The sequence below is a fragment of the Drosophila rhopaloa genome, unplaced genomic scaffold, assembly GCF_018152115.1.
Source record: "Drosophila rhopaloa isolate 14029-0021.01 unplaced genomic scaffold, ASM1815211v1 contig_2, whole genome shotgun sequence".
In the NCBI taxonomy this organism is placed as follows: Eukaryota; Metazoa; Arthropoda; class Insecta; order Diptera; family Drosophilidae; genus Drosophila; species Drosophila rhopaloa.
Window position 1 is genome coordinate 17,450,335 of NW_025335083.1, and position 24,204 is coordinate 17,474,538.

A 24,204-nucleotide genomic window follows, 5' to 3' on the forward strand; every position below is an offset into this window, starting at 1 on the left:
CAATTATGGTCCATATTTTGTCAGAATAGATATTTAATCAATGCGTGTTTTTTTTTAAAATAATATTATTGTGACTAAGGTACTTTATCAATAGTTCCAGTTCTCAAACACTCTTCGAATTTCTAGAAGTTCGTTACAAAATCCGGCAGTCTGCATAATAATAAAAGCAGGCTGCCCCAGATCAACCAGTTTTCGGCACTTTCAACATCATTTCTGGCCGGGTCTAGTAATTAAGCTGAACCCAAGGACTCAGATGCTGAGATGCAGACAGAAGTCACATCAATATAGCAGCCACACAGATAAAGCCGGTTCTGGGATAGTGCCAGCCAATGGAAAGACAAGATAAATTTGGGCACACAAAAAAACAATTGTAATCAAAAGAAAATCGGAACAATAAGAAAACACCCTTAAGAAAAAGTAACCACCTCATAAGGACCATCCCATTACCGAATAAGATTTGTAAATTTATGAAGTAAGCTTTTAGGCGCGACTATTTCACATTTTTCTTTAGTCTCCCCGTTCAGAAACTTGTTTATTTCTGTTCTTTTTCGGAATAGCATTATTTTACCGCATCATAAATACGTTGTTATTAAGTGGCGCAACTTTTGACGCTTCGTTGGCAAGCTCAGCGCAAAACAAACAAAACAATGTACACTTCAAGGCGAAAAGAAGCGCAACAGGCGGCCGTGTGGGAGTGGAAGTGGGAGTGGGAGGGTGAATGTGGGCGGTGGGTGGAAATGCCGACCTCTAAACGTCATCATCGTCTTTTGTGGCGGTAGAAAAACGAGCTCCACAACCGCCTAAAAGTGTGCTTGCAAAAAATGCAAAACACCACAGACTCGGGTTAGGGGTGAGTTCTGCCACATCTTCGGGTTGGTTCAGCTCGGCAACAAGGAGTTGGGCCAGGATTTGCTGGCCAGCAGTTGCGCAACTTATTGAGGTAGGCACCTATCGGTATCTGCGAGATACTCTAGCTTGTGAGAAGCTCGTTTCGAGGGCTGGCCCCTCCGCTTGTCTGGCCCTCGGGGATGCAGTTCAAAGTTCAAAGATGCCCGGTCAACCGGTTTGTATCTGGACCAGCCTGTCTTCGACTGGACCTCAAGACCTTCCTCTGAGATGGACAAGCATCCGCATCTCCTCGAGATCTTCTCGGCGGGACGTTGATCAGTTGGCCAGTCAGTTGTGTTTGAACTTTCATTCGGTCGCGTCGCGTTCGCTGTTGTTTCATTTCTTTTCTGGCCTTGGTTATTTGTTGAGCCGAAAAGATCTGGGCGCTTGTTTTTCGTTTTTGTGGGATTTCTGTTAATTTTGGATATTGTTAAAAATAACATTGTTTTTGTTAACTTTTCGTTAAATAATCGTTATAAAAAAATTGTGTTGGAGATATTGTTAAAGTCGATTTTACCCATTGACCATCAAAAGTATGTTCCAAAAATATCTACATTTAAGATCTAGTGCAATTGAATTAAATACTCCAAGCCCAAAGGTTTTCATAAAATTCTTGAGGTTCATTATTCTTAAGTAATTAAGCTATGGCTAACTTTGAAAAAATAATATGTTGGTGATTTATACCGAGTGCATTGGAAAAATCAATCATTTATAATAAATTCGGTTGTGAAAGACTCGCATCTCACAAGAAAGTATTTAATCAATTATTTCTACGTTACCATTTTTTAGGACATCTCGTGAAATCCCACCAAACGAAGAATTAAAAAACAGCTGAAATTCTAATTTCACAAAAATTTAACCCCAACCCAATGCTATCGCTTATCGTCTGGACTTGGCATTGATTTTGCGAGTTTTTAAGTCAATTGAAAAGTGTGTGATTGAGTTGGCCGAGCGTTCGCATCATGGAGCACTCCAATGGTAGTCGCAAGTTAAGTACAGACCAGTCTGAGGCACCTCGTCCACAGTGCTCGGCGGTGGGCTCCTCGGCGGAGTGCAGGAGCAGCAAAAGGAAGCTCTATGCCATCGAGGAGCGCGAGGAGAGCTCGCCGGTGACTGTGGGCAAGGCGGAGCCTGATCTGGCCTACGATGCGGACGTGGACGAGCTGGAGCAGCCGGCAGGTGAGCGTGAGATCATCTACGAGCTGTTCCAGCCCTGGGCCCTCAGCACATACGGCGATCAGGCCAAGACCAAGACGATAACGCTGCGCAAGAAGGCGCGAATTCTAAAGGCGCTGGAGGGCAAGGAGCACAGTCGCCCCGATAGCTCCAAGTTTCGCTTCTGGGTCAAGACAAAGGGTGAGTGTGGCAAGGAAGGAGTCTCTGATCGGAGTCACTGACTTTCATCGAATTTCTCCCAAAGGCTTTACCACCAATCGGCCCGATGGTTTTGAAGAGGCTCCCGGCAGCCGACGCCGCATGAAGCCACTGCCCAGCTCAGCCATTCTGTCCGATAATCCCGGCGATGTGGACCTCTATGCCGCATCCACCAGCAAGGGGTTCGGTCGCCGGACTTACCGCAAGGTGGCCTGTGTGGAGGAGTTCTTCGACATCATCTACAACGTGCACATGGAGCTGGGCGGACGCAGTGGCATGCACGCGGGTCAGAAGCGCACCTACCGCATTGTGAGTGTAGTGTATTAAGATTATAAAGATTGCGTTTTTTACTTACTAGCTAATTTTAGTTTTACTGTTCATAATGATTCAGAATTTAAAGTAACAATATATACTTGTTTGTCTGTACATTTTTATTTTTGCGACATAAACGCTTGGTATTTTACTGTAGAATACGTTCTACTTAATTCATTCTTATTCTGCTTAGCTAAGATCATTTTATTTCATTTACAAATTATTTTGCGATGCATTCGATTTTACATTTACTTTTAAGTGTTAAGTGATGCTTAAAAACATTTCCCAAAGAAAGTTTATTTTTAGTAATTAAAGTGTTAGCTTTAAATGTTTATTGGAACCACAAGGATTCCAACGCCTATTAAACTTATGATTTCAAAACACTTAACTAAATGGGTATTTAAAAATGTTGTTGCTACATTTCAATGATTTTTCCAAATTTTATCTAATCAAAAGATTCAAATGATGATAAAGAAATTGTTTATAAATTGACAAGACTTAAATTTAGACATATATTTGTATCATATATTTATTTTATATATCGCTTAACTTAATATATCCGTAATTATTTTCTATTCTTCCCAACTCAGATCACCGAAACCTATGCGTTTCTGCCCCGCGAGGCGGTCACCCGCTTCCTGACCATCTGTCCCGAGTGCAAGAAGAACCTGCGTCCCTCCTCGCCAACGGCGGGCGGAAAGGACTCCGAGTTGGCTGGCAATGAGAGCTCCTCGGAAGTGGAGACCTACCTCAATTATTCATCGCACACGGAGAGCTCGCTGGAGGCGGGGCCCACGGCCAAGCGCCGCCGGCACTCGAGTGCGGACCTCAAGGCCTCGTTGCCGGTGGTTGGCAGTGGTTTGGGCATTGCTGTGGGTGGGGCAGCCGCGGCCAGCAGCTCCAGTGCCACTCAGCTGGATGTCCTGGGAACAGGACCGCCACCGAGTCCCAAGCCACCGAAGGCGGTACAGGCGGCCGTTGAAACCACGCCGGTCAGCGTGCCCAAAATCCGGGTCAACCCACAGTTGCAACGTCCGACGAGTCCGATGGATCAGTCCCCAGCCAACCCGAATACGAATACCCAATCCCAATCAGTGACTCATTCCCAATCCCAACCCAATCCCCAATGCTTTGATGTACAGCTGCTGAAGTCGCGGGATAATCTCCTGCGGTACTATGACTTCATGAGGCGGTTCTATGCCGGCGAACCGGTCCTAGCGCCGCCCCTCTACGGCAGCAGCCTGTTGCAGAGCCTCAGTTATCCAACCACCACCTCGACCGCCAGTCCAGCAACCCCTGTCGCAACCCCCTCAGCCCCCGGCAAGATGCTGGCCCCTCCCAGGGATCCGCCGGCGATCAAGTCCTCGCCGGACAGCTCGATGCGGGCACGCTCGCCGGAGGCTTCGACGGCCAAGCCTGCCGCCGCCAAGGATAATGTCCTCACACCGATTAATCTAACGAAATCTATATTTTGCAGCTTGAAAACCGGACATCCGGCTTCCACATCGACCCCGGTGCCGCTCAAGCTGGAGCTGCCTAGTCCACCGAGACCACTGCCGGAGCTCAGGATTCCCCAGTTGCGAGGACTGCCTCCGGTGGAGCTGTCCCTCCCTCTGCCGCCATTGGACTTGGAGCGATTGAAGCCCATCACCTCGACTTACTTGCAATTGACCCGCAGCATGGGACTCAGCGATGAGGACGCCTTGCGGTTTGACAACCTGGTGAGTAAGGACTTCAAGTACTCACTTTAGAGTTAAGGGGCAATTTGAGAACTGATTATAGTTTCCGTGCATATTAAGTGGCAGGAAATGTTTTAATTAGCCAAGGAACTATCCGATCTCAAATATATATTATTCGTCCATTTTAGACAAAACTACAACGCAATTTATTGAATTCTTTCACTCGATATGAAGCTTGATAACCAAGCAGTATTTTTTATTACGCTCTATACATATTTTATATTACATTAAAGAGCCTTTGGCGATTTAAAACCTTTGTTACAATCTCTCATAAGTTGTAAAAAATCAAACATATTTATATGCATACATTCATTATGAAATCGTTGTTTATTAACGGAATCAAACAAAGGATACACCGAAACTGTTCAAATATTCAAATATTAATGCTTTTTGTAACATATTTTATGCGCAATTGAATTTCAATATACCGCCTAAGGAATGGCAATGCTTTTTAATTAGTACAAGTTGATGCTGCCACGCCGAAGTGCAAACATTTTTTGCTTCTCGTATTTAGACTTAAGGAAAAACGCTTTTATTACGATTTTCAGACACTTGATCAAACAACCATTTTTTACTAATCTAGTTTCTCTTTTCTCTGACATGCTTGGCTTATAAATGTAACCCAACTAATGCAATGCTAACGAGCGAGAAAGGCAATGAGAGAAATACACTTTTGTCGGCCGAACAACTACCACCAAATCATGGGCCAAACGAACAACTGCCACCAAAAACAAATCATCCATAGCTTTCGGCCACCAAATGCGTTTTGCCATGAGCTGCGCACAAAATTATGCAATAGTTTTTTCTACGTATTTTAATTGTTTTGCCGCGAAATTCCAATTGAATTTCTCGTTCCGCTTCCCTTTGTGTTTTTTATAATTTTGATCTCTTAATGCTTGAATTACTTTTGGCTGCAATTTATTTTTTCCTTTTGCTAAAATTATATTGTTAACCATGCTTAGTGCACTAATGTTATTATTTTAATATTATTTTGTTGATTTTTTACTATTGCAATTATATTTTTCCTTTCTTTTAATTTTTTTACAGCTCAGTTGTTAGCGAAAATACAAAAAAAAATTTGTTTGTAATAAATTAGCTATACAAAACTATAAATGCTTTTTTAATTAATTTGGCCAACGATCTGAAAATAAAGAATATTTAATCTGCAAATTGTAAATATGCGAGTAGTTTTTTGATTATTTAGAACGCTTTGTAGTTGCTTATATTTTTATAGAAAAGAAGCCGTTGACAGGTAAGCTAATTAACTGTAAGCTTTATATTGTAAAAACAACTATATTTCGCACAAAACACCCTTATCAATTGTATATACATTGGTAATAATCCGCCACAATATTGACTCTGACCTTAAGTAATAATCTCGGGGCTTAGCCCCAGCTGATAAGCTTATTTATTGAACTTCGTTTTTTTCTAAGCATTGTTTACAACATATTATATTGTTTAGCACAACAAGTTATTTGAAATTAGCTCTCAAAATGACCATTTACTTTTCTTCTGGTCCCTTGACGTTGCTCACTGAGAATCTGGCAGTCAGAACTCGCCCATTCTTATCCCGGATTGTCTTGACCACTTGTCCATTCCCGTTTTCGATGTCCGAGGTACTGATGTCAACCTTTCCCAAGAAATTCTCGATCTCGTCGTTAGCTCCATTGGCATTCGAAAAGGTCAGCGAGGGCAGGGGCACCAAAGTGCGCTGTGTGGTGGGGGAATCAACTACTGGCACAAAGACGGGGTTACGTTCGTTGGGGCGGGGGAAAAATCCGGAGCGGGAATCGATCGATCCAGTTGAGGGAGCGGTTCCCACGGACGGATTAATTGGGCCAGGTTCCCTCGATATATCGGGAAATAGCCGTTGGAAGGCAGTACTTCCTGGGGCCAGAGTGCCGCCATAACTTGCGGTTCTGGTTGTGGTCGTCACCTTTCGTCCCAAACTATCCACTTCCGTTTTGGTTGTGACTCGCGGAGTCACTCCGGCTGGCAGCTCCCAATTGGTAAATAGTGGACTCCGGGGAAAACCATTGCTAAAGATAGTGTTGAAATCACCTGTCCCAAAACTAGACTCTTGAGTCGATGTTGCTGGACGTTGCTGGCGAACGGAATTGGGCACATACTCCCAGTCTTCTTGGGGCTTAGAGCGGGAATTATCCTCCAGCCTGGCTGGAACTGGCACTGGGTCCTCCGTGACCTTGGTCCTTCTAATCCAAGTGCGATCCGGACTTAGTTCGTAGGTCAATAAAGTCAGCTGACCAGCATCATTCCGATTTCTGATAAGCAGCGGCTGCTTGGTGCGCCACAGTTCCTCCAAACCCACGTCATCCAGTCCGATTTCCCGGGCCGTGGCGTAAAGATTTTCACTGGGTCTATCGTTAGTTGCCGACGTTGCTCCCAACTATGGTAAACGATTATATCAGTACAAGATTGCTGGGGAATTCCATGACCTACCTCCAGTTGTAGGAGCAGCAAGCTGGCACAGAGTGCCACCAGATTACCGTTCTTCATTCTTGATCTTTCCGCGAAACTTGTGAACACTTCGATTGGCCGAATCGAACTGAGCTTGATAACGTTAATCGACTGAGCTTGCCAACTGATCCCTATCCTATATGCAATTGATTCTCAAGGGTTATCGCGTTTTTTCTCAGCTCAATCATCCTTATCAAGAGCACAAATATACTTTGGAATTTCCCAGATTCCATCAAACATTTCAACGTTATCTTGGGGCCTAGCAGGTTATCATGTTTGTTTAACTGCTTTTTTTTATATTTCATTACCACAAAATAATACTTTTTAATACCTTTAAGTAAAGGCGATTTAATTTTAAGTAGCAGACTGAACTTCTTATTAACTTTCTGGCATCTGGCTGATAATGACTTTCGTATGTTTGGTCGGCTTCAACAAATTCAAAATACGAAAAAAAATTCTTAATTTTTTCTCTTTGGTTAATTGTAGAATTTCGCTATAGTTGAGGAAATGATTTTCAAGTTTCTTGTATATCAATTCACATACCCTATTCTGAATAAGCGACTCAGTCAGTCAGTTCATCGTCAAAATAATAACAAGAAAATAACTGGACAGAGCTTTTAACCCCGAGTAACCTATGCAAGTAGAGTCATGTACACAGTACTTGTTTATTAAGCGAAAGCTTTGTTATTGAAAAACAGATATCGACATATATCACCATATGTGGTTAACATTTAAAATTGGGACAAACATATTTCTGTTGATGGTAGGACCTTGCTAGTTCGAATTAACGTTACGTCCTTCCTCAGTTTTTAAAGAGAAACTGGCGTTTAGAACTCGCCCTTTCTCATCCACGATCGTCCTGACCAGCATCCCATCCTCGTCCGCGATGTCAGCGGCAGTGATGTCCACCTTAGCCAAGTAGTCATCGATGGATGTGTCCGCTCCGCCGTCTTTGGGTGCCAATGTGGGCAGAGGAACCAAAGATCGCTGGGTTGTGGTAGGATCTGGTACTGGCACCCATAAAGGTTCGTCGGAATTATTTGCCTGGGAGTCAAATTGAAAGGCTGGAGTTGCAGGTGCATTCGCGGGCACTGGAATAAAGGTTCGCTGCGTTGTAGTTGTAAACGACGGCAACCATATATTATCATCGTCGGGCCTTATTGGATTTCGGTCATTTGTATTGGAGTCAACTCGTGGGGCACCACCGAACGATTGCCGATCATCGGATTCTCGGCGGGGCATATATCCCGGGTTGTGGTCACCCATCCTGGGCTCTTCTCGGGAGGGAATATATCCGTGATTGCGGTCCTTTATTCTGGGCTCTTCTCGGTTTGGAATATATCCCGGGCTGCGTTCATTTGGTGTACCAGATTGTTGGCAATAACAAGGTATTGAGTCGAGTTCTCGCACCTCGAACTGATTATTTTGTCCGTTTCCGTTTAAGTTATTAAATATGTTAAAGTCGGGGAAACCAAAGCCAACCGGATTGACGAAAGGATTATTATAAATACTGTGAAGTCCGAATGTCGTTTGCAGCTGGTTGCGTATATTATTTGATAAAATGTTTAAATTATCTTGAATTTGTGTAAGTACCGGATTATTGATTACCGGGAGTTTTGTATCGGTTTTCCAATGCAGTTTTTCTCCATTTGGACTGAACCAAATTGTCTCCTTAGTGACTGTACCATCAATACTTCGCTTTGTGTTAACCCACGGCTTCTTGGTTCGCCACATTTCATTTAGAATTCCTTCATCCAAGCCGAATCTCCGCGCCTCAGTGTACAAAGCTGGGTTGAATCCATTTCCAGTTGCTCTTGCTGCTCCTATCTAGACAAACCAAATGTTAAGTTAATTATGTCAGGATGGGAAATAACATGACCTACCTCCAAATGGAGAAGCGCCAAGGTCGCGCAAACGATCAGTAGATTAGGCTTATTCATTATTAATCTTAGCGCGGCACTTGCAACCGCACTGATTGTCTCGTTCAAACTGAGCTTTATTCCGCGAGCATAGCGAACAATTTCCGATCGCAATCTGTTCACGCTTAGCTTTACAAAAAGCATTATACTTTGAGAGTCACGTTTATAGCTGGGTTTTCAGAGTTCAGTGGGTTTTTTTCCCCACAGAATGGGAAATATATTATGAATCAATAAAAGAGAAGTCTGTTTTCTTACCCTGCAAGAATAAAAAAGGTTTAAATAGAAAACCACTTTAAATATTAATTTAAATTTTTCAAACATAAAATTTACAAAATCGTACAAAAACTTAACTAATAAGAACATGTGCATTTTTTACACATATATATGTGTGCAATTCGTGAACTGAAAAGACCGGTTTTTTGCAGAACAAAAACTAGTCAGCTCGCTTTCGACTTTGAAATACTCATTAGCCTCTAACGCACTGCGAATATATACTCTCTCATTTTACAAACTGTTATAGACCCATGCTTAGATGTTGAATAGGGTATTCATTTTTACAAAAGTCATAATAAAACTTCTAGGTTATACCCGGCCATGCAAATTTCTCATTATCGTCGATTAAATTGAAAATATGATGCTTTATATTTATTGATTTGACAGCCTACAATCACATTCTATAGATAGCCGTGAGCAAATAACGCAGTTTTCAAAACAGCCTTGGTGATTAAGAATATAGCTATTTGCACTTCCGTAAACTTGTTCTTGAAATGTATAACACGGATATGCGAATAAATTATATTTCATATAATTTCTTTGTCTGGAAATAATAGTACATTTGGGTTTTATTGATAACACATTAAAGTTACTTTATGCAATAGAAAGAATATTATTTAAAGCCAAGTTTAATTATTGTAATATTTCTATATCAAAAATTCTTCCCATTTTGAATACATACCGTGTAGCAAATCATTTATTTATATTAATATTTCCAAACATGACAACTTTTAATCCTTGCCAACTCATCAGTAAACTGAAAAACAGTGAAAAAAAAATCTTTTTAAAATGGTCTCATTTAAGTGATACAAAGACAGACGTTACTGTGACATGGAAGAAAAAGTGAACCCAGTGGCTTTGCGAAATTCGATGGAAGTTAGAGTGTGGTTGGGGGTGGCTGTGATAGGATACTGAAGATGTAGCTCCACCGATAGGACGGCATTAGTCGGACTCGGTGTGGGGCCACGGTCCAGCAAATGGTCGCTGAAGGGTGCAACAGCAGGACCGGACTTCAGTCATGGCCATGCAGGATTTACGCTAAAAAGACGCCATAAACCTTGAATGCCAACGGAGCGGAGGAAAAAAAAAGGGACCGAAATTGGAATTTGATAGACGCCCGGTCCTCTGGTCCTTGTTCTGGTCCCGGATCCCGGATCCCGGGTCCCAGGTTCGTGGCCCCGTGGCTGCTCCTCATCCTTGCTGGAGTCCTTGCCGAGCGCAGAGGCCGTTGCACGTATCCCCTGCCCAAACCAAACCCTTTCGTCCTTTTCCACGGCCGGGGGGGCTGGCCAGGCAAGTATTGACGACTTTTTAAAAGGGTCGAACGAACGTCGTTGCTGTCAGTGATGAAGGGGGTGGGGGGTTAGAGCCCGGTCGGTCGGACCGGGCTTAGAGGGTGAGCGAGAAGGGAGGACTGCGTTGGCGCGTGCTATAAACCAACCGATTTTAACGCTTTACAGGTGAGGCCAAGCGAGGCGAAGGTGTCTGTGTTTGTGTTTGTGTTTGTAAGGGGCGGTGATTGGGTGGCCGGCCAAAGTTATAAAACTTTACAGTTAACTAGGCTTGGCAATCAAGCTAAAAGCAAAGGCGTCGTCCTCGTCCATGTCCTGTTGCTGCCTCGGCTCCTGTTCGGAGTCCCGCCTGGCGCCATCTAGCGACAGTGGCCGTAGTCGGTGGACTTCATCCCTCCACCGAAAAAAAAGAAAATGGTAAAAACGAGTCCGTGCCCCTCTAAATGTGGACAGGTCAACACCCACTTGACCGTACATATGTGGGCGCAGGGTGTGTATGTGTCCTTCGAGTCCTCGTCCTCGTTCTCGTCCCCGTTCCCCTCCTCGTTCCCTTTCCCAGTTGGGTGAGTCAGTTTGGGTCCCTCACACTGACCATCGTACTGCTATCCACAAATCCTCCAGTTCCACCACCCAAAGGGTTTGGCTTGCCCAATGCTCCATGAGTTTGTCCAAATCGCTTTTTCTCCGGTTTTTGTGGGCTGATTTTTTACCCGATTCATTGCAGATATTGTCATTGGATGCGGGGCATTTTTTTGAACAGTTTTTCGCTTGATGTTGTGGAAATCCAGTTAGCTTCGAGTGGCTGTGTAATTTTCAGAAACGTTTTCATCTATCTATTCTATTTTTTTGATAAATTGAACTAATCCTTGAAATACAGGTAATAACACGACTTTTAAAATGTTGATTCTTAGTTAAAATCAAGTTTTTTTTGTTTAATATTGTTTTAATACAATACGAAATAGACAAACACCTATGCTATGATTTTTTTTTAATTTTGTTATACCTTTTACATTTATTTTAAATTTAAATTTTCTTGAAATAAGCAGAACCTACGAGAACTAATTCTTGTTACCCGCTTTTCCTTGTTGTTTAAGCATTTGTATGCTAAATTTGCCAAATTCGACATTTTACAGTGTTATAATGTGAGTACAAATTTATCCCACCTATTCGAACTTATGTAGACTTAAGGGCATTCCGATTTTATATATTTTGTATAGGCCATAAACCATTAAGACCCGCACAGAAGTCCAGAATTTATGTAAATCCCACTTTAGTGTTAGGGGACCGTGAAAAAATTGCAAGCCAGCAGCAATGGGCACGCACCCCCAAGAGGCAGCCTTGGCTACGTATCCACACCCAAACACCCACCCAACTGTAACCCCGGGTCCCAGCTCCCAACTCGCAAGTCCCAGACCCCAACCTCAAAACTGGGGACCGGAGCGACTGTCTGTCAGTCGGTCGATGGGCGGAGAACGGAGTTTTAGTGCCACTGAACATGGGTCGGGCACTTCTTCATTAATTTTCATGGCGGCACAAGAACAATGCCACGCCCCCATCCGCCCCACGACGCGGAGGAAACAGAAATGTTGGAGCGGCGAAAGCGAAAAAAAGTTTCTCCAGCTCGGACCAAAGTTGTGGGTGTGTTTTGTGCAAATGAGTGAAGGAGGTGGAGACGCGTTTCTCGTCCTTTCCCAGTGTGTCTGTGTGTGTGGGTATATCTCTACGGCTGTGTGTGTGTGTGTGTGTGTGGGTTGATTACTTTCTGTTTAGGTGCCCATCCAAGTCGCCACCCAGCCAAACCCAAGCCCTAGCCGCCTTTCGAAAAGGGACTTCTGAAGGCAAAAACGCATTTTTATGTTTGCTCGCCTGCCCGTCGTCTAGCGGTCCTTATTCCCTTTCCTTTTTTTATATCGTAAGCAGGATGCGAAGCCCTTTTTTGCACCCAGCCACACCCAACGAACCGGCGAAGGGAGTTGTTTCCCGGGCAGGGACAATCGTCCCAACCCCATCGATGTCTGGTCCTGGAAAAATTGCAATTTTCGCTGAGGAAAAAAGCCAAGACAACGTCTTGGAGTCGCTTTGACATGGCCAGGGACCAGTTACCCCTGCACCGCTCCCCGAGGGCTGCTCTAATGAATTTCCGTCCAGGCAACTGGGCAGCATCCCTGGCACAAAAGGAAAAATAAGAGAGAGAGGAGAGAAAAAAACAATTAAAGTAGGATTTTGGTGAGGGAGTGGACAAACGCACCCATAATCATAATTGCGCGCCCGAAACTTGTCGATTCTTTAGCCCTTGCGTTTTCCACCAACGGCCGACCCCTTTTTCCTTCTAATTGTCAATCCCCCTTTTGCTTAATTGTCCACTGGGCTCCCAGCTTGTTTCCTTTTCAAAGCACTCTTGTTCTTTATTCAGGGTTTTTGGAAAAATTTTCACTTGCTTTTAATTTGTCAATTCGGTTGGAGTTTTCCTTGCTACCCGTTTTGTCATTTTTTGCGACTAGTCTTGGACAATTTTCCTGTTTGCTGATGAGTTGTCGAACACGGTGGCAATTACTTATTTTGGCTAGCCTCGAGACTTGCGTTTTAATTACTTGTTGGATTTTAATAAGTGCTGCGTTTATGGCAGGGATTGAAAGGAGCTTGATTGGGGAGAGTTGTTTAATTTTCTCTTTTAATTTTTGAGATTCTTTGGGAAGACATTTCTCATTCCATTTACTACGATTTTTAAATGATGATACAAGGGCACAAAAAGTTTTCTTTTTTTATTAAAGCAAACCTACCTTAAAATATCCAAATAACTTTTTTTTCCACAATTTGATATTTTTTCTAAGTAAAAGGAAATAAAATAAGTATTGATATCTGAATTCCATGCACTTTTTAAATTAAGATTACATTGTTTTATATACTTTAAAAATTTATTTTTCCAAAACACAACATAACTTTACAGTACCAAACTTTACAAATTCTTAACAAAATAGATGGGAAGTTTGATGATTACAAAATGTTTATATATTAGTCTATTTATATTAACTTGGATGTTATATGGGTAGTTCTTGATTAATCCTCCCGGATCATCATTTCTTTAAGCTCTCCCAAGACTCAAATCCCCCAATCAGTACTCATTCCATTGCAAAAAACAATTTGACTCCAATTACCGAAAGACTAAAATGATGTACCGAAAGGAGTAAAAAGAATGCAAAAAAAAGAAATTGTTCATTGCTACCGATTGAACTTCCGATGAAACGAGAAAGCGACACCATCAGACGGCACGAACGATGACGTTGATGGCAAATAAACAAAAGATTAAGCCCAGACAATAGTAAACAAGCCGCATCAAAGAGAAAAAACCGGAAGCAACCAAAAAAAAAAAGAAGAGAACAACAATCAAATAATGAATTCCTTTGGCAAACGACAAATTGATAAATTAAACGCCACTTATGGACGTATGGCTGTATGTGGCAGAGTGTGTGTAAACCGGAAGAAAGTGGAAAAAGAAAGCAAAATAACGGCAAGGACACGCAGTGCAAAAACAAACACAACAACAACCGCAAAGTGCACGCAAATTGAGGCGGCAATAAAAAAAAAACATAAACAAGCAGCGCCAGAAAATAAAAGCAAAAATAAAAGTCAAAGGACTCACATACACATCTTCCATCTCATCCACACACTCATACACACACACACACACGCATGCAGGCCAGACGAAAAAAATAGAAGCAAAACAATTAACGTCCTTGACGAAAATGTATTTTTTATTTCGTTTTATTTTGCCGCCATTCGAAAAAAGCTAAAAAGAACAAGTTGAAAAGTTGAGCCGTGTGCGGCATAATAAAAGCACAAAAAGCCAAACGACCAAGAAAATTATCCCCCGGAAAATGGAAAACGGAGTAGGGGCAGAAGGGAGGGGGGCCTGGGCAGGTGGGCGAGGAAGACGCACAAAAGAAGACAGGAAAAAGCAAAGTGGAGGCAAAACAAACAAATAAGCAAACAAGTCGAGAGATGTCGACAATGGAAGAGAGTGCCGAAAAGAGAAGATGATGTTCATGGCCTAAAGGATAGGGGGCACTCCTCACTCACTCACACACACACAAACACACACACATGGCCAGCGGAAAAGAAATGCGAAGGCAAAAGTGTTTGGAGGCGGCAGACAAAAAACAAGCAGGACGAACTAGAAAGCGAGCAACAACAGAAAAAAGAACTGAATGACAATGGGAGTGGAGGAGGCAGGGAAGCAACAGACACAGCCACCTGTTGAGTCATCGCGCTCACACACAGACACACTCGCACACACACACACACACTCGCACGCATTCGAGGAGAGAGTCCTGCAGCTCAAGCGGAAATGCAAATAAACAAACACGAGGCGAGAAACGAGGACGAAAAGGAGCAAAGAGAAACTCGCGACGACGACAACGAAAACGACGATGAGCGGCTTTGCCATTGTATTGGTGCCCTGCTCTCGCTCTTTTTCTCTCCCCAACTCACACACACACACACACACATGGCTTTGAATAACATTATGGAGGATCTCCCGACTTTCAACGCTTTTTTTCCATTTTTCTTGGCCATAAAAACAGCAACAAAACAGGCAACAAAATAAAACAAGAAAACAATTCAAAAAATAAACAGAGTCGACGGCCAAAAGGATGCAAAATTCAACGAGCGAAAGTTACCAAAGGAATTTACGACTTTCGGCGAAATCAATTCAAAAGTGGAGCAGAAACAGCAGACAGCAACAAAAGGATCAAATAAAAAGCAAAGCCAGACAAAAGGGGGCGCTGCATGGTAAGATATTCCTTTTCTATTTGCATATTCGACTAGGGGATAAAGGATTTTCGCATCACATTTTTTTCGTTTGTTAGCGAAATTTTTTGATTTATCAGTCGAGTCGGTTTTGCGGTTGACGCGAAGTCCTTTTTATTGCAGCATTTCGTATGACCGATTGATTGGGCTGTAATTGCTTTTTATTGAATTGAAAAGGCGCTGAAACTGTGAGTATAGAGAAGGGAAGATTTATAGATTTAAAGATGTTATTGCTTTTAATGGTTTTGCAACCAATTTAAATTTAGATCGTGAACAATTTGTGTTTACACAGTTATAAACATAGCATGTTTCCAAGGAAACAATTCTGCAATTCTTGTTTGATTCTACCCAAAAATTGATAAAAAATGTAAAAAGCCTATAATAATATTTTTTCAGACCAGTCTATATATTTGGAATTATATAATTACGTAAATTTTATAGCTATACCTGCAACTGCAGAGCTAAATGCTAAGAACCCATGAACAATTAATCGGAAAATAATTTGGGAAATGATTTCAGCAATCCGTTCTAAAACCTTGCAATTAAAATGATTTTCCTAATTGCCTTTAATCCCAGAACAAAGATCAAAACTATAAGAGTCTGCTTTTCAATCGATTTTAGTGAAGAGATTTGGTTTTTCCAAAGGAATACGGATTGAACTTTCCCCCCAAAGATGCCTCACGCACAACGACCAACGGCCTCTGTATTGGTGTAGAACTTGAATAATATTTCGCAACTAATTTATAAACTGAACGCATCTCCTTCTCCGACCTGTTCGCTCCCTCTCACTCGCTCACTCTTTCTCCGGCTTAGACATTTTGAAGAAAATGCATTGATTATGCATGCGTAAAGCCCAAAACTCAACTGTGGATGCATAACTCTGCCCCGCACCCTGTCCTTTGATCTGACGCACTACCAGGAGGTGTGTGGTGGCTTTCAAGTAAAAAGATAAGACAGCACTATGCAGACCAGGCGATGTTTCCTTCTCCCTTTCTCTGGGAGACACCCTGGTGTTTTCCCTCTGCTGCTATTCACATGTCGTAAGATTTTCCCAGTCCCGAAAATAGCTTTTCCCTTCTAACTGCCCAACTACTAAACTACCCAACTACCGACTTGTGATGCTGAATTTTCTTCAAAATTTTGGATCCTTTTGTGCGTTCGTCCTGTGCAAATTAAAAGCATTTATATATGTATGTGTTTGCGGGCGACCTCCTGGGAGAAATTACGCCCCTTACCCCTTTACCCCCTTTCCACTGCCAAACGAATTATGCACAAACGACGTTCGTCCAACATTGCGTATACGTAACACACTACTGTGGCCATATGTTTGTGTGTGTGTTGATTAGATTTTCTTGCAAGAAAACTGACCAAAGAGTTTCCCATACATCAGTTGACCACATACGCACACACAATCACACACACACCCACACACTTCTGCACTTATATAGAAAGAGAGAGATTTGCACTTTTGCTTGTAAGAATTTTCGGGAACTCGTACAATTGTATGCTTGTATTTTAAGAAGCTGACCACACACTTACACCCGGCTCACCCACAAGTGCATATGCAACACCCACCCACGCACACACACACACATACACAGACACACTCACGCTGGCAAACCGCATGCAGCTGCAACAGCTTCCGTGCACCACCCCATTTGGTCACCCAAAAAGTTTTCGTTTTGCTTTCTTGGACTTTGCCTAATGCACATTTTTGCATTTTGCTCTAGACAGAGTCGGCATGCAGATTGCCAGAGCGAGAGGGCCTAATTCGAAAATTTCTTATTAGTGAGCAAGTGAGAGGGAGAGCGAGTGCGGATGTGTGCGATGGCGGTGGCCAGAGCGAGACAGCTATAGGTACGAAGAAAGTGCACTAAAGTTTCGGGTGCCGGGCATAATGATTTAAGAGGACCGGGTTTGGGGGTTATGTGCATCAATTGCTGACTGGGCACAACAAAATCCCATCTTTTTTTTGCCTTTACCACATTTAATTGTTATCCTTATTGTGAAGGCCACTGAGGATTGATAGAAGGATATGCTTCTTTTAGAAAAAATAGAATTGTTTATGTAGAATATCCATCTCGGATTTAATTCTAGTGTCTTACCATTAGCTAAGTAATTTCAGTCACTCAAATCTAACCATTAAAATTGTATATATTTCACAAGAACACACTTAAGTCATCTAAAGAATTTCTAGTTAATTGGGTAAAAACTGTTGATAAAATGGAAATTAATGCCAAATTCCATTTAAATACCAAGAAAAGCGCCTATCAAAAATCAAAGTAAATTGCTCATTTATGTATAGAAGATGCCACACCCCAAGCGCCCAATGAGTTGCATTTATTTTCGTTGCGAAATCTTAAGACATTTGCCAGTACCACAATATCAAAAACGAAACCCCACACCCATCGAAGTGATATATAGGGAGTGAGCGAGAGAGATTGAGTGTTAGAGCGAGACCAAAAAATCACACGTGTGTTGGTCGAAAATTTTAATCAAAATTTATCTTAAGAAAAATGAATATCCTCCTTGAGTGTTTGTGTTTGTGGGGCTGTGTACGAGCGAGCGAGATGAAGGCTGAAGCAACAAGGCCTACAAATCGATATCATTGCCTGCTTTTAGGGCTTAAGACTGGTGCTAGGTTTTTCGAGAAGAAAACTCCGTAATAATAATTATATGAAGGCCATGTTCCTGCCGATGGTGGCATTTCATCTGCATGTGGCTCAAAAACATTGCAGAAGATTTTCCATTTAATATGGTAATGATTGTGAAAGCAGGCGGGATATCTTCGATTGTCTGATTGGGACAGGCGGGAGGAAGGATTTCCACACCCCCCTCACAAAATAGTGCGTAACTCACACCTGAGTTGAAAGGGTTGTCCTGTAAAGGGTTCGACCAGGTTGACTAGGGGTTATGGACATGAATATGGTTCTGGTTCTGGTTCTGGTCTGTGCGTGTCGCCTTTGTTCTGCGATGATGCATCGTCGTCATTATGATTTTCTATATATTGTGCGAGTGTTGGGCAGTGAGGGCGTGGGTGTTTGTGTTTGTATATAATTTCCACATATAAATATGCACATGGGCCTCTGTCTCCTCCACGCATCGACAGCACATCCGTTCGGTTTCCCACTCTCTTTTTCCCACCCGCCGTTTGTGTGTGTGTGTGTGTGGGTGGGGGCGTTGTGTGTTTGTAAGCAATTATGTGTGTGCTTTATGTTTGTGTACTCGATTCTTTTTTCGCTGGCTGTTTAATGTTTTTATTGCATTTCTGTGTACAGGTTTTTAGCGCTGGGCTGCTGACAGCACATATGCCTATACGGCTATTCAATTAAACGCATTAACTTGATTTTCAATTAACTTTCAATATGACCGCAACAAGAGATTTTTCATGCTCTGCTCCTAGAAGTTATGGGGAAAGATGACATGGGTAAAGCGTTCATAACCTTTTTGAATTATTATTGTGATATCATATTATGCGCGCTTAATATGATTAACGATGTGCGAAGTGGTAGATCAAACAGATCGGGTCCTATAGCAGTACAATGCATCTGAAAGATATGCAGTTTGATAACGGTAAATACTATATACATTGGGAATTCATCACATAACCAACAATAAATATAAAGTAAACATAATTTAGGTAATCATTCAAGTCAATAGAGTGTTTCCGATTTCACATTTAAAACTTCTTTTATTTTATACTTTATTAATTGATATGATGCAAATAAAACAATAATAAAGGCCTCTTCTATAAAAAAAAAAGTAAAAGTGTTTCCAGAAAGTATTTCCCATAAAGACAATGGTTTTGGTTGCTGGGATATAGTCAGTAAAATTTCGATTATTTCCCTTTAATTAATTTCTGTATTTCATATTATGACACACCCCCATTTACTCCTCCACGAAAACTTTTAGCTGCTTTCAGATTCACATTAGCATGTGATTCACAAATGACTTGGCACAAACTACTTCCGTATGTATGTGGGCACATATTTCAAAGAAGAGTTAGATCCCTTCAACTCAACCCTTTTACGGGCCACCCCCGTGTCTATTCCCACCACCGAATCGAGAAATTTCGCTGCTTTTCCAGCATTATTTCCATCAAATACTTGAAGGTTTTACTCGAAAGCCAAACACAATTAACTGAAATTAAACTAGGCACAATCTCAGACCGAGCAACCCTTGCCGAGCCTGCCACCGTTCCATCATTCCCATTTACCCCACTTTCTCTTTGCCCTTTATCCCGGCACCCTTCCTTGAAGGTTTTACCTGCATCTTGGTTTCCATGCACCCCATCTCCAACCCCGTTTTCCACACTTTTTAATCACTTTGTCACCCCTCAGCCAAAACAGGACCGAACCCTTTTCAGTCAAGCCAACCCAAATGCAAATCAGACACATTTTCCTACCCAAAATAAGAAATTTCGAACCCAATGTGAATTAAAAGTGCGACAGTTTTTTTTGGGGAAAACTCGTTTGAGATACACTTTTAGTAATTATATTAAATTGTAAAAGTTTTCGAATTCTAAGCGAATATGATCGATTCTACCTATAACTATCTTTATATTTAAAGAACGAAAATGAAAATTATTCAATTAAAAAATGGCAAAAAAATCAAAATCTAATTTTAAGGATTTCTAAATTACTTCCAATTTTTTAACTTTTGAAGATATTATAAAGACCTTAATATCCGAAAAACAGCGCACATTTTTAGACAATTCTGGAATGGTACAGATAGAGACTTATGACACAAAAACAACTATTTACTGTAAGCCGCAATATAAACGATGAGGGTATTTCAAGTTTCGGCTTGGAAAGAAATGTTATTCCTATTTTATGCCCTGCACTTTTTTTTGGATTCCGTTGTCACTCGCTTAAGGAAACAAAAATGTATTTTTGATTAGAAACGCCCCGCACAAAAACGGACAAGGGATAGAGAAAGGCACTGGAGATGGGACCGTATCTCGTGCTGAAACTGTGGGCCAGATCCACCCGTTAGAGGTCCCCCATCATCAGCAAACTTCATCACACAACTTATCCCCAAGGCAGAGTCGCTCCCGAAAGGCGGAACCTCTACCTCCGAGTTCGGAAGATTTTGCGCCTTGTTGTCATGACGGCGAAGACGAGGGAGTGCCAGCCACCCGCCGTCACCTCCATCGTCCCTGTGTCCCCTCGTGGCACCATCGTCCCACCATCGTGCCACCATAGTCCCACCATCCTCATCACCCAGTGCCATGTGCCGTAAGCTTCCACGCTAAGCGTAAACTGAGCTCGCGTCACCAGAATCGTTAGCGCCGCCAGGAGGGAGGATGTCTTTGTATTATTTTCAGCATTTAATTTGTTGCCTGCGACGACGAGGATGCGAATGGGCGAGGGGAGTGGGAGTTTAAGGACAAGCGCTAAGGACGACGTCACCATTTGGCCCGTCTCTGTTACTTTGTTACACATTTTTCGTGGCCAAAAATAAAATAAAAATGGGCAGAGCTGCACCCCCACGACCACAGTCGGAATCTGGCCCACCTCCCTTGACCCAAACACCACCCCTCGCATCGCTGTTACCAATTTTGGACGCTCGTTTGCGCTTATGTAATAACCTCGAATCTAATTACTTTTTGACAATATCGTAAGAGAAGAGACTACCCGGGGCCGCAATCCCACACCATCTCATTCCACCAAGAGTGTGTCTGGGCTTCCCCGTATTCCATTTTTATTGAGTGTGTGGTCGGGGCGGCCTAAGGAGCATAATTGAAGGACTCTACATGCAGGAGCTGAAATAATATTGCTTTTGACATCGGATTCAGCTGGTGGGCTAAACGGGGAGATCAGAAATGTTGGTGGACCTAAGTGGCCAAAGTTTCGACTTTCATTTTCGAGGGTTATGGCAATATTGCTTATGAATCGTTGTAGAAGTTAGAAGCCCTTCAAGACTTCCTAGATGACAATCATTGCATAGCTAACCTGTCATGTTTTGCCCTCTACTTTCAACCCTGCCATTTATTTCGTGTCTTACTTACATTTTCGCCGTCTTTTGTAGTCCTATTTTTGGCATCATCTTTGCTATACTAGGAAAAAAAAGCACCCTTGCCAATTTATCGCCTTCTCTCCAAGGTGAGCTCAACCCCATTCAAACTCTTTTCCTTTCGACCGAAACCCGTCATTTTATGCAAAACAGCTGGCGAAATATTTGAGGAAAAGGTAAGGGTAAGGAAAAACTCAACCCGAAATCCTCATGAAAAACCGGTGAGCGAAGAAGGGTGGCTTCCACCCACTTTTTAGGCCTAAAACCATTGCTTTTTTTTTGGTGCGAACGGAGAAAAGTTATGAAATATATAAAAACAAAATTTAAGAAATGTGCTGGGACTTGGGATTGGGTTCTTAGAGGTGAGCCATGCGGCATATCCTTCATTAAATCGAAGAACAAACGAGCAGACGAGCACAGCTGGAGCTGGGGCTCACATGTACCCGGGTTTGGGTCCAATAACCCCGCCCCTACACTTGCCAAAAAAAAGTTAACATAACATAGGAAGTTCTTTAATACTGTATTTAAAATTTCAAATCATTGAACATATCATTTTGATTGTTATCTCCTTCTTATTTAATGAATCAGTCATTACGTTTTTTCTTTAAAATTATTTGATTCTGAATATACATTTTTCGAGTATTGGTTGCTTTCTGTTTTAACAGCGCTTTAACCACAGTGCAGTCTGTTCCTGTCCCCGGATTTCTTTCATTTTAGTTTCCCATTTCTTTGCTTGCCCCTGCCTTAAACTCCGGCGATGTGTGCGACCCTCTTCAAATGTGCTGCCTTTGCTTTGGCCAGCCATGTGGCGCTGCTCCTGCCCGAGGTGGGGGGTAGAGTGGGTGGAGTGGGTGGAGGACACGAGTGCCAGGACGAAAACGAAGACGAGAGGGCGTTGAGGACGTCGACTGACCCCCTCACAGACCGATATACTCCCACCCACCCCAGTGGCTGCAACAACGTTTCAAATTCAACGACAATGATGATGAGGACAGAGTTGGGCGGGTTTTTAGTGGGGGGAACGATGTCGAAAAAACTTTTTCTTGGCGTTTGTTGAGCAGGAAACGAGCCAGGGATGGTGTGGGTTTGGGTGGGTTGGTAGAGTTTTCGGGTGGCCTTTCGGGCGGAGGCAGTGGCATGAGCTGGGGGCTCTCTGGAAAAAAAGGCGGTGTGCCACCGTGCTAGACGAGGACTCCTCTGATGTGGGCTGGGTCCTGGCCCGCCTTGCCTTTCCGAAAGGAAAGCGAACTGGCTGACTGACGAGCGCGCGTTTTCGTTCCGTCTTTGTGAGAGTGCGGTCCTGCACTTGGCGAAAAAGGTCATCTTAGATTTCTATAGCCAAAAAATTCCGTATAATATAAACGTTTTTAGATTTACCATCCATGACAAGTTTTCTGAAAAAGTTACAGGTGTGAAACTTCTTTGATATTATGAAATCATTTAAAACTTAGTTGTTTCAAAAAAATCATACGTCGTGATGTTCTTTATTTAGTGCATAAGCAATCATTTCATAGGTTCAAGTTTTTTGTAATAAAAATCTTATCGTATCAGAAATAATTTTGTGAACAGTTGAAAGTATACTTTATTATCTGAACTCGGACAACAAAAGTTTTATTTTCTTTGTTTCTATTGTGGTTTTTTTGGTAGCTTTTTTAAAATTAAGATTATTTTCAAACATGTGAATAAACTCAAATAATTGGAAATGCGATCTAATATCAGGTTCAAAAACCTCTCTCTGCTGCCTTTTAAACCATCGATTCTCCGATTTCTCGAACAATATCTTGATTGTATTTCATTTTTTTTTGTGTTTCTCTTTTTTCTCTTTATTTTTTTTGTTCACTCGTGTTAGAGACGTGGGGGGTGAAGGGGTTTTTTTTTGGGCAAGGCCGCAAGGATCTGCCAGGGGACCCGGGCCAAGAGGGTGTTACTTGGAGTCGAGACCCTCTGGCAGCTCGAACCATTCGCTGGGGGTTCGCTGCGGTAACCATGTCGCCTGATAAGACACAATGGACATATCAAATTGTGGCTTAACCCGTGTGTGTGTGAGTGTGTGGGTGGGGGGCACAAAGGAGACCAACTTTGGGGCGCGGCAGTCAGCTGAAATATAAATGGAATTTATGGGTGACTGCCCGGCACCAAGCGCCTTTGCCTTGCGCGAGAGCCCCCGAATGGAGCTTTAAAAAGCTGTACCGATTTCAAATGCTTTATGTATATCAAATACAACTTTGACCAAAGCAGAGGGGTGTCCGAGGGGCTGAAAGGACATGAGGGGGCGTACCTCCAATCCATCAACTGTCAGTTTGTGGACGCGAAATGCCGTGGAAAGCATAATGCGCGTTACATGAAATGAGTTTTGATGTGCGGCATGGGCTCGAGGTTCGAGGGCCCATAGCCGTCGGCTCAACCTAACATAGTTATCCCTTGTGTGTGTGTGTGGGTGTGTTAGTGGGAATGTGCGAGTGTGGGTGCAGCAAGGGACAATTTAATGGCCTAGGGTTATTTGGGAATAGGTTGAAAACAAAGCGCTGGTCAAACACTGCAACTGGGCAACGGGTTGGAATGGGGTCGGATTGGGGAACCAAAAACTAGGCACCCAGCACAGAAATATCCCCAACCAAAAGCGAAACTGACTAGAAAAAATAACGAACAGAATACGGGGTGAATATATATGCTGCAGCACAAAGAGCAAATGGTAAAAATTAATGCAACACAGGGAATGGTAACTGGTGGGGGACTTTGGCCAGAAGCCAGAAGCCAAGGTAGAGACAGGATGGGAATTTATAGGGACGAGTTGCTTGCCTGTAGCACCGTTTCGCTTTCTCCGCTCCTTAATAACAGGGATCGTCCGTTTCGGAAAGGGTTTCCTTCTTCACCCAGTGCAATCACCCACTCAGCAATCCACATCCACTATTTCGACTTACGTCGATGGGAGTCCAGTAAGAAAGAACTGTGGAAATCGCTTGCACCCAAGTTATCTAATGCTATTAAACCTCTGATAATCGTTAGCACAGTGACAAAAGCGATGGAACATGTAATAATGTAAAATAGATAATGAATCTCATTTCAACTTTATATAAGTAAATATTTATTTTAAAAATATAAATGGTT

The 24,204-nt window shown here is 42.5% G+C and overlaps 3 protein-coding genes across 5 annotated transcripts; 1 reads left to right on the forward strand and 2 right to left on the reverse strand.

The window, feature by feature from the left end:
* Positions 1 to 1,198: 1,198 nt before the first annotated feature.
* Positions 1,199 to 5,233, forward strand: LOC108049281. The gene is made up of 5 exons (XM_044459623.1): positions 1,199 to 1,421; positions 1,678 to 2,244; positions 2,309 to 2,571; positions 3,165 to 4,295; positions 4,897 to 5,233. Exons 2-5 carry the CDS (start codon positions 1,851 to 1,853, stop codon positions 5,056 to 5,058), a joined length of 1,950 nt encoding a protein of 649 aa, XP_044315558.1. The 5' UTR covers positions 1,199 to 1,421; positions 1,678 to 1,850; the 3' UTR covers positions 5,059 to 5,233.
* Positions 5,234 to 5,678: 445 nt separating this feature from the next.
* LOC108049279 lies at positions 5,679 to 6,882 on the reverse strand. The gene is made up of 2 exons (XM_017130414.2): positions 6,774 to 6,882; positions 5,679 to 6,720 (listed from the first exon to the last, which is right to left on the reverse strand). Exons 1-2 carry the CDS (start codon positions 6,828 to 6,830, stop codon positions 5,815 to 5,817), a joined length of 963 nt encoding a protein of 320 aa, XP_016985903.2. The 5' UTR covers positions 6,831 to 6,882; the 3' UTR covers positions 5,679 to 5,814.
* A 555-nt stretch (positions 6,883 to 7,437) lies between these two features.
* On the reverse strand, positions 7,438 to 8,774 carry LOC108049280. Of its 3 annotated transcripts, none has more exons than XM_017130418.2 (3): positions 8,675 to 8,774; positions 8,400 to 8,618; positions 7,438 to 8,327 (listed from the first exon to the last, which is right to left on the reverse strand). In XM_017130418.2, exons 1-3 carry the CDS (start codon positions 8,729 to 8,731, stop codon positions 7,566 to 7,568), a joined length of 1,038 nt encoding a protein of 345 aa, XP_016985907.2. In that variant the 5' UTR covers positions 8,732 to 8,774; the 3' UTR covers positions 7,438 to 7,565. The 3 variants fall into 3 exon arrangements, with proteins under 3 accessions (XP_016985907.2, XP_016985905.2, XP_016985904.2); XM_017130416.2 differs by having other exon boundaries at positions 8,385 to 8,618; XM_017130415.2 differs by having other exon boundaries at positions 7,438 to 8,618.
* Between the last annotated feature and the right edge of the window lie 15,430 nt (positions 8,775 to 24,204).